This window comes from Malaclemys terrapin, chromosome 10, assembly GCF_027887155.1.
Source record: "Malaclemys terrapin pileata isolate rMalTer1 chromosome 10, rMalTer1.hap1, whole genome shotgun sequence".
In the NCBI taxonomy this organism is placed as follows: Eukaryota; Metazoa; Chordata; order Testudines; family Emydidae; genus Malaclemys; species Malaclemys terrapin.
The window spans coordinates 22,163,633-22,177,446 of NC_071514.1; the positions used below are offsets into that span (position 1 = coordinate 22,163,633).

The 13,814-nt window shown below is 43.1% G+C and overlaps 1 protein-coding gene across 1 annotated transcript in view; it reads right to left on the bottom strand.

The window, feature by feature from the left end:
- GLDN (gliomedin) overlaps positions 1-8,082 on the bottom strand; it is a 38,292-nt gene extending 30,210 nt beyond the window's left edge. Inside the window, exons 1-2 of the mRNA XM_054041060.1 lie at positions 7,589-8,082; positions 1,210-1,261 (exon numbers count right to left, since the gene is read on the bottom strand). Coding sequence (XP_053897035.1) covers positions 1,210-1,261; positions 7,589-7,909 — 373 coding nt within the window. The 5' untranslated portion in view covers positions 7,910-8,082. The remainder of the gene's footprint in view (positions 1-1,209; positions 1,262-7,588) is intronic.
- Positions 8,083-13,814: the final 5,732 nt, after the last annotated feature.

Below are 13,814 nucleotides of genomic sequence, written 5' to 3' on the forward strand. Positions count from 1 at the left end.
GTACTTGAAATGTAGCAAATGTAATGAAGACAGCTAATGTCTACCAGGTAGTGAGCTATTGTTAAAGCCAACGTTGGAGTGGGGCTTAACTGAGATGAAGATTCAGGGAGTGCACAGAAAGGGAGTTAGCAGGCATGAGTAGTGTGAAGTCAGAATTCTGGAACCCAACACAAGCTGTACTTTAAGCTGTACTTGACAGTGGAGTTGTCTTTGTTCCAGTCAAATTTCACCTGTGCTTTCAGAGGGAGTTTTTGTGTTTTGTCTCCAATATATCAAGGCTGGATCCATACAGGAGAAAATTCCCACAAAATTCTAACTCATTTTGAATTCGGGTCAGTTAAACTAATATTAAACCCTGTTGGATCGGTAGTTCATACCAACTGCAAATGGCCTGAACTGTTTTACTGAACTGCTATCCAAACCTAAGTGGTTTACTTATTTTCTCATTTTCAAGTATGTATATCAGCTCCAGCAGCTCAGTCTACTATATACTTTGGCTAGCAAAGCCAAGACAGAGACCTTGGAGTAGCTAAAGCTTTACATTTTCTGGTTTTCCCAGACCACATGCAAACTTTTCATGCCTTCAGCCTGCCCCAGCCATCAAGTATTTTGAAATTCCTTTGGATTTTCTGAGAAACCAACCTCAGAGTCTCATGATATGACCATCATCATCCGTCAGAGTACACTACCTCCACTCCTACCTTAGCCATGGCATTTTCTACAGTGATACAAGACCCGCCCTCCCGCTGGGTTGTCCATCCCATGCTGATCTAGAATCAAGAGGCTGAGCTCCAGTCTTTAATGACTGTATAGCACCTTGAAGATACCAAGAGCTATTAAGTACCATTATAAAGATCCCAATTCCGTAATGAGCTCTGCAAGGGTGGACTCCCATGTAGGAAAACTATCTGGGAAATAAACATCCCCAGGTAACAATGTTATTCTGACAGGTTTCAGAGACTTTGTAAATTCTTGTATTTACAATAGCTCGGTATTATTACTACTACTATAGGATTGCCTCTTTACTTTTTTCAAAGGAACATAAACCAATGATAGTGTACATTTTTAATCAGATCAGTAGTATCATTCCTATAAAAATTATAGTCCTACAGCCTATAATTATCTCAAGCCAATTTTTCCTCCAAAAATTATTTCATCACCAAGCATACAGCATTCAGCATAATGCTATAGTAGTATTTGAAAACATACCTGTCAAGCATATCCCTTTTGTGCTGTTACATAAATCCACCATCACACGGACCTAATATTACAAAAGAATGTAAAATTCACAACAATGCACTGAGTTTCCGTTTCTACACAAAGGACAAACATAATCTCTCTCCGGTTCACTTTATTCTTCTAAGTGATTGCTGTGCAAAAAGCAGTTGGGAAAATTATCTACTTTACAACTACACCACCTTGTAAAATATGAGCAAACTATTTAGACCTTAACTTTGGCCTTTTGAAGACCTGCATATGTATTTGTAAATTATTCTATCTTTAAGAATCTGTGCATTGTACCATTTTAACAACATTTTTAAAAAAATACTGCATGGGCACATCTCTGGATGCAGTCAGAGTAGAAAGACTTACACCTTAGTTCACTTAGATTTTCATGGCTCTCTATCTGAGATAGGTTATCAAAGATTATCAAGGCTGGCAGCAGCCAAATGTGATCAGTGGTTAACTCAGACATATGTCCATTTATGGGTCATTTTCTATCATGCAACATAACTCAACTTGCTTACCAGATATATAAGGTGATCCCTACTAATTTCTTCACTTGACATAGTACACAGCAGCATGTGATTTTGGAATTCGATTATTGGAACCTCATCCATTTGTGGCACTACAATAATTGGGGCATTTTGTTCTGATACTTGTAATTGAGAGAAAGCCACAATTCACCATCTCAACAAGACCATCTTTATAACAATGTCCTTACGTTGTAGTAGGTATGCCTACTGATAAGTTCTGGTACTGTTATTCTTGATTACATTTCTTTCTTTTTTATTTACTTCCTAAGAGTGAACATTGTACTAATACAGGACTCAGCACTGTCAAATGAGTACTCTCAACTCTCAGCGATTTGAATGGCAGCTGGCCATGTTCAGTGCCTTGCAGAATCAAAGAGTCCTTATGTAAGTGCTAGCCAAGATTTCTGATCTAAAATATGCTTTATCTCATCATTCACTATACTTACAACATCTATCTTCAGATGTCACAAGTATCTTTCCAGGGTAATATGAAAACCACGGCATTCTCTTTTAAGTAGTATACATTGTCGCTGTTGTAGCTAAGTATCTTTTGATTTATAAAAATAAACAAAGGATCAAGTTTCCAGCCTTCGATTGCACTTGAGTAAAACTGTGCCTCCACTCAGCACACATGCATGCATTTGTTTTTGCATAACCTTGTGTGTGCCCTTTAAATAATCTGAGGACATGCCAGGTTTACCATTTGCACCTGCAAAACCCATTGTCAACCAACTGTCATTTAATCTGTGCTTCAATCTGGAAAGTTATTGAAGCTAGGGGGTAGAAAATGCATGCGTCATGAGATCCGTAATGGGATATGTACTGCAGCTTTTGTTCTGTTGGTTATTGTTTCAAATCCAGCCCACAATGGTATTGACTAAAAGCTGTTGCTACTCGGCGACAGTTCTGAGACCTGTGTGATTGGTAGCTCCTACTAGACAGATGTCCAGGTCATAAAAAAATACCAATAAATGTAGTGCTTATTGGCACCCTTGTTGGTAAACTCAAACAAGGAGACCAAGAATTCAATGGGTATGGAGAGTAAACTTTCCTCATATCACCAATAAGTCAGATTCAAAGCTCTTTAGCTGAGGAGCATGGAGAAGTTTATACCACCATCTTCCCTGCTGAACTTCTGCTGTGGATGAAGAATTTCTGTCTCCGTGGCTGTCAATTCAGCCCTTTTCATCAGCTCTAGGCTCACTTTAAACTTGGTTTAAAAAGAAAAAGGAGAGAACACCTAACACAGAAAGTGAGAGAGATACCAGGCTTCAAAGAGTTCTTCAACAAAATCAAGGAAATCAAGACCTGATATTTCTAATGTAAAAAGACAAGTCAGTTTAAAAAAAAAAAAAGTATGAGGCTGTCTTTATAAATCATTTAAAATAAAAATTCAGGATACAAAAACAAAAACAATCTGGACACAAAGGTGGTTTGGTGGGGTTTTTTTTTGTTTTGTTTTTGGTTTTGTTTTTCTTTTTTGCTTTGCTTTGCTTTGCTATTCACCTATCAGAACCACTGCCTCTGATTTTTTGTCTCTGGATCAGGTCTAGGGGTTCTGGAGCCTTAGACAAACTGGCAAAACACCACCTCTACTAGTTCACTGTCATCCACACAGAACACTAACTGAATGTTTTACTGCCCCATAGATGTTGCTGCTCAAGGTGATGGTCTATCTCAGAGGTTCTCAAACTGTGGTCCGTGGACCACCAGTGGACAGCAAGCTCCATTCAGGTGGTCCGCGAATAGTTCCCTCTAAGGGGCACGCCTAGGCGGCCGCACACCAGAGAATGAAGGGCCACCCACCTAATTAGTGGAGACGCGCAGGCGTGGTTCCTCTAATTAGGTGCCTGGACCCTGGAGAAGACACACATGTAAGGTGAGGTGATGGCCTTGGGGGGAATAGAGGGTAGGTGGGAGGGGGAAGTGGGGTGAGAAGAGGGGGTGGGAGGAATTTGGGATGTGCAGGGTTGCAGTGGCCAGAGAAAGAGGCGACTTTCCATGAGGGCCGGCTCCAAGTTTTTTGCCACCCCAAGAAAAAAAAATGTTCCGCTCCCCCCCAGCCCCGCCCCTTCCCCAAATCCCCGGCCCCACCTCCTCCCCCGGGCGCGCCGCATTTCCCTTCCCTCCCAGGCTTGCCTGGGAGGGAGGGGGGAGAAGCGGAGCGGCGGCGTGCTCGGGGGAGGAGGCAGAGGTGAGCTGGGGGGAGCGGTTCCTCTGCCTCCCGCAGGGTTACTTCCTGCGGCCCTCCGCATGCCACAGCTCACCTCCGCTCCACCTGCTCCCCTGACGGCGCCACCGCCACTCCGCTTGTCCCCACTCCCTCCCAGGCTTGTCGCAAAACAGCTGATTCGCGCGGCAAGCCTGGGAGGGAGGGGGAAAAGCGGAGCGGCGGCAGCGCACTCAGGGGAGCAGGTGGAACGGAGGTGAGCTGCGGCGGGAAGGGTGGTTCCTCCCCACACCCCCCACCGCTGCAGCTCACCTCAGCTCAGCGCCGGCTCCCTGCTTTTGGCGCCCCAAGCAAAAAAAAAAAAGGAGCCGGAGTGCTGCCCCTTGGAAAGTGCCGCCCCAAGCACATGCTTAGAGCATTGGTGCCTAGAGCCGGCCCTGCTTTCCACAGCTCCAGGGCTTAAGCTGCCGGGGAGAGACGGCCCTCCTTCCCAGCCTCAGCTCTGTGGCTACTGTGGCGGGGGAGAGAGGGAGTGACCCTGCCTCCTTCCCAGCCCCAGCCCCGGGGCTGCCATGGCAGGGAGAGAGAGCACATCCATCGCATTAGAAAGGTAAGACTACTGATATTAAAATATGAGTTGTGTGCTTTTATTTGTAGAACAAAAAAAGTTAATTATTAAGGTTTTTATATGTATAGCGCTTTTATCCAAAGTGCTTTACAATAGTTAGCTAATGGTACAAACAACATTTGGAAAGAGCATTAAGTGGTCCGCCAAGACCCTCATCAATTTTCAAGTGGTCTGCAAAAAAAAAGTTTGAGAACCACTGGTCTACCTATTTGATATTGCCACTCCTACTCACACAATCAAGGCAAAGAGCACAACTGTCTGAAGTGCCAATAAACACCAAGTGTACAACATCATATGACACTTTCTACTGAGACAAAATTTCCATTAGAGGTTCTGATTCAGCAAAATACTAAGGGCTTGATCCAAAGTCTATGTAAATTAATGGAAATCCTTCTAATGACTTCAATGGGCTTTGGATCAGGCCCTAAAGTACATGCTTAACTTTAAGTATATGACTCAAACATCTTTTAAAGGATTTTTCTTGATTGTTTTTACCTTAGAAATATCAGATCTTGACTTCCTTGTCTTTGCTGGAGAACTCTTCATAAGGACTGTCTGCCTTGAGTAAATGGGACTATGCATGCTTAAGTACTTTGAGATGGGAGGCAGTGAAAATTTTGCAAGAATGGGCCCCAGAGAAACAAATCAAAAGATCCTTCTGAGTATATGTGTTCTAATGATTCATGTATTATGTGATGCTTAGTGGTAGTGTATTTATCTACAGCTAACTAACAGGTATGCAGATTTTGAGTTCTTCATTTGTTTATTTTTTAAATAAGAAAGGGGCTTTCTGATGACCAATCCTGCAAGGTACCGAGTACTTCTGCAAGGATCAGAACACCTTAAAATTCCACTAACATCAGTGGGTGCTCAACACCTACTAAGATCAGGCCCTCTTCTTCTGCAGACCTGTGTTGACAATTAGCATGTATTAATTTTTTCTGAGGATCTTTCAGATTCCAAGCTGCATTTCAGACCAGACAGAACAAAAATGTTCTTAACTGGCAAACATGCAAAGTAGATTCATTCAATTATAGTATTTCTCTTTCATTTGTACATCACTAAATAACAATATAAGATGATATTTCCAAAATGGTTTTAAGCCTACAGAAAGTAAAATGTTCTAGTAAAAACCATATGATCTTATGAAAAGGACTTCTTCAATAAAAAGAGTTTAAAACAATGTATGCAAACCTGATCTTCCTAACATTTGTTCTGAAATATGAGAAAATAAAACATAAGCTGCTTAACTGCACAGTCTTTGTGTTTTGGACTTTTAATCGAGAACTTGCCACACAACATTCTGATGCAAAAGAAAAATCAAAAGTATTTCTGTTAAAAATGTCAAGCCAATAAACTTCTATATTATCATAATTACACACGAGTCACTTTATGCAAGTAATCTCATTAAATTCAGTTGTTATAGTAATAACATTTACATAAATACAAACACCAATAGTTTATTAAGCATAACAGTGACCTCGTTTAGTGTGGCAATACTGAAAAACCTTACTTCCATAAGTAATCCTTAAAGTCATTGAGAGTATTTACATCACTAAGGGTGTGTGTGTGACAGATTTGCCTTTTCTTGTTATTTTTGAGCCAGGGCCTGCAGTCCTTATTCAGGCAAAACTCACAAGGAGTTTCCCACACGTTGATGGGATCTTTTACTGAGTAGATACAGTAGAATCAGGCCCTAGAAACACTCATGCACATGAGTGGAACCCCATATGCAGGAAAAATTCCCATTAAAGTGTGAGAAATTCAGTGCCATTTTGTCTGAGAAAAGACTTCAGAATCTGGCCCAACAATAACAAAGGGCTAAATCTTGCTTTCTTTACTCATGCCACTTATCCCACTGATTTTAAAGCTTGCTCAGTGAATAAGGTTTTGAAGGAATGGGCTGCTAAAGGGATGACTAATATGCCTAATAGTAAAAAAGTGGAAATGTGTGTGACTGTAGTTAATTGTTCTGAATCATACAATGAGATTCAAACTAGTGGTGTAATACAGGGGAGTATTTAGAATTTTACATTCCTGAAAATTGTCATTTTATTTGAATTTATTTGAAAAGGTCTCTTTTTTACACATATTATAACTAGTTTGAAAGCTTCCTGTAGTATTTTAACTAAATCCAATACTGCACTTTTTAAATAAATAACAATTAAAATAGCCACCTCTTTCAGGAAAAAATGGGAATCCTATAAGATCCTGTTAAGAGCTATTGCTCTTATTTTGTCTGCACAATAATCATCTTAAAAAACTTTAGTTACAACCTGTAAAACAGTATAGTTTGTTTTAATGGATTTCTCTGCCTTAATATTTGCAGCCTATAACCAGTGTTAGTTTTTCATGGAAACTAGACTGAACAAAACCCTGGGAAATATCCTGCAGGGGCAGGGGCTGACCAAACAGCCTTTTCTCATCTCTGACTTCTGTGATATGGGAAACAGATGAGATTTGCTTTGCAATTCTGTAAATGTCACCTGCTTTTTCAGATTTGGGAAGAAAGATGGAGAAAGATCTTAAAGGACTGTCCAAGGAACCTGCAAAAGTGAGTGGAATATTAGAGGCATCATTAAGGGAACATGGAACTAACTACTACAAAGGCCTTAGGTGCTCGAGGTAGGGTGGCTTAAGCTACCTGTGTGATCTGTCCCTAGTGCAGGGGTCACTGTTTCTCCTCACTCAGACATACACAAACACACACACTTTTCCTGAGACTGAGAAAGTCCCACCACTCTTCATTTATGTTAACATAAATGTGAACATTTATTTCTTAAAACACCCTTCAATAAGCTGGCGAGTTTCACTAGTAAAGTTCTCAGGGCAGTACCTGCCCAGGAAAGAACTTGACCCAGGTGCTGGTGACTCAGCCCTTCCATTGGGGGAGGGAAACAGACATGTCCTTGGGACTCCACCTTGCGCCACAGCCCCTATCTCTTGGGGGACCCTCTTATGGACCCTTCCCCTGACCCCAGCTCCTTGGAGATGCTCTCAGGGCCCAGCCCCTTCCCCTAGGGCGCACCCTACCGGCACCATGGAGTAGGTCATCATCATGAGCAACTCGTCGTTCTCGGCCCGAACGTGGCCCCTGGCGCCCGCTCCGCGGTGGCTCCTCTTGTGCCGGGCGGCTCCTGGGGCCGCTGCCCCCGGGGCGGTGGGGCCCAAGAGGGACCGCAGGATGCTGTCAGTGTCTCCCCCCTGGGGCCGCGCAGCCTCCAGCTCCCGCAGCGCCGCGCTCAGCTCCCTCCACTGGCCCAGCAGGAAGAGCGTCCCCGCGGCGCTCAGCGCCGAGAGCAGCCCCACTGCGGCCAGCAAGCAGCGCAGCGCCCGGCCGCCGTCCCCCGGCATCCCCGGCCCGGAGGCGCGCTCGGGCACGATCCTGCGAGGTCGAGCAGCTGCGGCTCCCCGGCGCTAGCGGGCAGGCGGGGGCGGAGCGGCGCTGCGGCCAGGGCACTCGCTGGCTTCGGCTCCGGGACGGGCTTTATGGCCCCGGGCACCGTGGGCTGCTTCCACCGCCAGCCACAGAGCCGCCCGGGGTGACGAGGCGGAATGAATGGGAGAGGCGGGCGCCGCGGGGACGGGGAGCAAGGGTCAGGGACATGGGGGCAGGGACACGGGGGACCTGGCCCGGAGCAGGGCGAGGGACATGGGGGCAGGGACACGGGAGACCTGGCCCTGGGCAGGGCGAGGGACACTGTGGCAGGGCCATGGGGGACCTGGACCGGGGCAGGGCAAGGGACATGGGGGTAGGGACACGGGGGACCTGGCACCGGGGCAGGGCGAGGGACCTAGGGGCAGGGACACCGGGGACCTGGCCCGGGGCAGGGGCACGGGAGCAAGGACACAGGGTAGGGGGGACAAGGACATGGGGGAATCTGGTATATAGACGGGGTAGGGGACAAGGAGGAGGGACAGGTTTCTGGCACACGGGATCAGGACGCAGGATCCGAAAGAGCAGTTCCAGGCACACTAGGGTCCAAGGCCCAGAGGATAGGGCAAGTACAGACACACAGGCGTGGAGGGTCAGCGAGGGAGAAGTGAGTATAAGGGTCAGAAGAGGACAGTGGCAGGGATACAGCTGAGTTGACAAGGGTCAGTGAATCAGGCATAAGGGTTAGAGGTATGGGGTACAGAGAAACGTGGATGCAGCTGGGAGATGAAGGAGAACAGGTACCAGAGTATGGGACAGAGCCTCAGGGCAATAGTATGAGAATAGTATTGCAACTTTTTTTGATGGAAGGGGCCCCTGAAATTGCTTTGCCCTAGGCCCCCTGAATCCTCTGGGCAGCCCTGTGTGGAAGATGGGCACAGTGCCAAGGGATAGGGAAAGAGAGGCAGAGGATCTAGGTTAGGACACTCATTACAACCTCTGGCTGAAATATTCATAGTGGGCATGTAAAATTATAACCCAAAATCCCTATTTACATTGATTTGTTTAGGTACCTAAAGTTAAGCATCCACTTTAAAATTGTTTGCCTTGACCTTTGCCCCTGAAAATTGAAATTAGGTCAGGATATTGTTATGGGAACTTGCAGGACAGCCAAGGGGAAGACAACCTTTACTCCTTGTTGCCTCCAACCATGATAGACATTTAGGTGCTTAAGTAGACATCACTACTTCCACTGTCTGAGGTACTATTGTGCTTCTGGCCATATTATAAGGATAGCTGTATTACATCCCATTTTGCTGCTTGTTAAAATGATTCCTGTATATCTACAATATAATTTTGTAATTTAGAAAGCAACTTGATGTTTTCAAAAGGTACCATTTAATTCACTAATAACCATTTAAATAGTGTTATGGCTGTAGAACTGGGCACACCTCCAAAAGTCTTATGTGAATTAACATTTTATGATCATCAATGAATTATTTTACCCAATGTGCTGTGTGGGAGATATGAACCGAATTCTGTTCCCAGTTACCAATGTAAATCCCAGAGTACCTCCATAGAAATCAATGGAGTTACTCAGGATTTATCAATGGTGTAAATCAGAACAGAATTTGGCCCATAAATGTTACAATTTTCTTACAAATCTCCAGAGACTCTAACCCTTGAAAGAAGGGTTAAAACATCTAATTACTAAAGAAAAAATGTGTATATGTATAAACACACGAGAGCACACACAGAAATTCAAGGTCAGTGCCAAAGTCACTGCTTTTCCCCCTGTAACAACTATGCAGGTTAACCCTTCTTAAGAGTTTGCTAGCTTTTGGAGGTTTGTAAGACAATTTATGGGCCAAATTCACTTTCATTTACACTCCATTGCTTTCAGTGGCATTACTCCAAATTTACATCAATGTACCTGCAAGCCGAATTTGGCTATATCGCACACAGAGAGCACAAAGAGATTAAAATAATTAATGGATGGTTATAAAATGTTAATTTATAGTCATAACTGATGGGCTGGAAAAATTTCCCCTCCCACTTTCTGATTAGAGAACAACCATAGCAGAGACTACCCAGAGCATTCACCCCAGATTTTATACCAAGCCTTGTGCTTGCTTTGCCAGGGCACTGGAAGTTTAGCTAGTATTGTGTGGATAATCTTGCCATGCAGGAATATTAAATAAAGTTAATTGATTATGTATTATGTTACAGCCTGGAAATGGGCAGAGGTGAGGTTATGGATCCAGAGCTGGAAGGTTTGGTTCAAAACCAAATCAGGGCTTAGGGTCTGATGATGCTGAAACCTGTAAGGTGTTTTTTAAATCAATTGATCTTAAGAACTTTCCACCATTTTAAATGGGAGAAACCTCACAAGAGGGGTTCCGTATTCTTGGGCAGAAATCTTATCAGAATGGCCATTTTCTGGAAATGTCAGCCACCTCTCAGCCAGAACCAGAAAGCTGCAGCTTCAGATCTGACCTAGAATTTGAAACAACCCTCAAATGCCTCTGATTTTGGCTTCTCTCTACTAAAGGCACTTCTGATCACATATTGTAAAGGAGCCAAGTTAGGGGAGGGGGGACAAAAATACAGCTCCACCGTACTAAAGCCTCAATATGTATAAAAAGACCCAACATGAAAAACAGTTGGCCACTTCAAAAGTTAAGTTAAAGAATACAAAAGCAGAGATAATTTCCTAAATTCATTGTTCACATATATGAGTATATGAACCTTGTAGGCAGGGTGGGGGCAAAGGAACTTAACTGAGGTCCTGAGTGATAAAATTTCCATTGGCTTCGGTGGGAGCAGGGATGGATCCTGGGTCTTGTTTACTTGACCATTAGGATGACTTTTTAATGTGGCTCTTTTATATAGCTGTTTCTCCTTCTACGTTAGCTACAGTAGACTAGTTTAGAATTTACATTAGTAATAGTGGCTTATTATATCTATCTGAATATCCACCTGTCTATACCAGGGTCATGTCCACAGTGTCCAGGCAGCTTTCAAAAAAGTACTTAAAAATGAGGTCTTCTGTTTCTCTTTCTCCCCTTTCCCAATTAGCAGGAGTTTGCCACCTTCTCTCTCTCTCCTCATTCCACACCCATCTCTAAATGAAAGCTCAGGCAAAGAATGAGACTTACATTTCATTCTGAAGGCAGAGAGATTCAGGATCATACTGCTGTCTTTCATGAGTGAATTCCATAGACAAGGACCTGATGCCAAGAAGGCTCCATATCCCAAGCTTACAGATCCACTCTTGTGCTTGTCAATTCTGTTGTTCCATGGAACACAGCTGTTGTAGGATGCTGTGATCATGAAGAGGGAGGCAGTCTTGCAAGTAGCTCAGACATATTTCTGGTAGCTTGAAAAATGCCTTTTATGCCTATTTAGAAAGTAGATTTGGAAAATCTGTTTCAATATATTGTGCAAATCCCTTCTACTTTATGGATTGTGGACCAGTTACACTATCACAAATCCTTCCATTATGCTCATGATGTGTCAGACAACCACATTAAATTCCCCCCCCCCTTTTTTTTTTTTTTGAGCCTCCTCCATCCCCCAAAATGTGTCAGGATTCCACACACCTCAAATTAGCTGATTTTATTTTTTAAGAGAACCCACATGTACAATATACAGTAAACTGTGCAAAATGTCAGGATAGAAGGAAAACTGCAGCCACAGACGCTAAATCTCTTCACACCTCTTTGGGGGAGAGTGGCAGTAGAAATGTGAACAAAAGACATAACAATAAGGACAATCATTCAAATTTTGATCACGTTATGATACAGTATTGTCTGAGCTCCCGCAAGGCCGCCACAGATAAACCATTAATGATGTCATTGTACAGATAATGTCACGTGCAGCAGATAGCTTTTTGTGGAAGGAAGGAATGGAGTCTCAGAGTGTCTTCTGATGGTAGAATGTAAAATAGGGACATTCATGGCAACCATGACAAAAAAAAACCTAAGTGAAGCCATTCAACTTGAATTAACTACACTGAAATTATCATAAGATTTTATTTACATTTGAATAGTTTTTTGTGATAATGAAGATAGCAAGTAGACTTGTTTACTCTGTCAACTGATAGCCTCACCGATTATAAAAATGTACAGCTGAGCTTTATTTTGCTTATGGCATTAGCCTTGTGAAAAAGACAATACAACCATGAATGAAAATACATAAAACAGACCCTGTCCTAAAGAAACATAATTTGTAATTATATTGATGCAATAAAACCACTAAACATCCATCATAACAGCAAACTAAAACCTGTCTCCTTTTAAGGACGTAAATGGCCCTATGTGGAACTGCACACCAGAGATTGTATAATGTAACATGCAATGCTTCTTCATCTTTTATTGTCCATTTCAGAGTACAATGACTGACTAAAAAGCATACTAATCACGAGCCACTATTTTGGAGAATAGTGGAAGTGAAACAGCATTCTGTTTATCCATCTGTCCAATCTTGAAGGGGATTTGGGTTTTATCTTTATTATGGTTAAACACTGGGGTACATCCTGCTCCCTGTGAACATCCCAAGTAAGGCTATGAGTAAGGAAATTCCTTGGTTGTCAGAGGTGCTGAATCTTCCCCTTCAGTCCCAGGCCACAAAGCTGCATTGGATCTGTTCCACAGCTGCCAATACAGCATGGAATGTACAAAGGCCTCAGTGGTTGCTGTGCTGCTCACGTCACAGGGGACTTGCATTGTCATGGATACATTTGCTGCACCTTGCCTAGAAATCTCCTCACCTGATGGAGTGCGAGGAGCCCCTACAGAGCCCAAAAGCACATAGAAGAGTCTCAGAGTAGCAGCCGTGTTAGTCTGTATCCACAAAAAGAACAGGAGTACTTTTGGCACCTTAGAGACTAACAAATTTATTAGAGCATAAGCTTTTGTGGACTACAGGCCACTTCGCATCCGAAAGCTTATGCTCTAATAAATTTGTTAGTCTCTAAGGTGCCACAAGTACTCCTATAGAAGAGTTTGAAACCCCTGCATGGATTCCCATAGCCTTTCCATCAAAAGCAGTAAATATTTATATTATAATAGACCATGGATCAGGACTGGGGCCCCATCGTACTGGGTGATGTACGAACAGAAAAGAAACAATCCTGGACCTGAAGAGTTGATAGTCTAAAGAAAGCTTGGGAAATATGAACAAAAATTGGCCCACTGTATTGCAACGTCTGTAAACAGCTTTTTAAAATATCACTAACTTAATCCATGGTAGATTGATTGCAATGGAAAATTAAATTCTGTTTACTCACTAAAACAGCAGAAAAAGTCCACAGTGGAAATTCAAGCATTCCCACAATCCCACACCAATGTACCATATGTCGGACTCCTGACTTGTACAAATCTCATCCTCTAAGAGTGAGAAAATCCCCCCATACACACACTCGCCTCCCGCACGTTCAGTTGTTGGTTTGTCTGTAGAGACTGTCCAAAAGAATGCCAGTAAGTAGAGTTTCAGTTTATGTGGAGAGGTTTCCATGGGGACGTTTGGGATCAAATTTTCAAAAGTGTGTGCTCAATTCACACATGCATTAGAATTTGCATCGGTGGAAACCTGGCACATTCTACTCTCAGTGGCATACACTGGAAAATGGAGCAGGCTTTGTCTGACATAAACAATGCTGAAAGCTGAATTGAGTGCTGAGACAATTGAGGATGAGCTGTGTGTAAGATAAAGGACCAATCTTCCTCTCATGATGTTATTAAAGGGGAAAATGAGCCTGATTTTTAAGCTAATCAAATTTTGCTGTCTCTTTATGTGAATTCTTAGAAATATGAAAATATAAACCTTTTCACTGTACTCATTAAGGGAAAGAAAAAAAGACTGCTATGTCCTTATACCTTT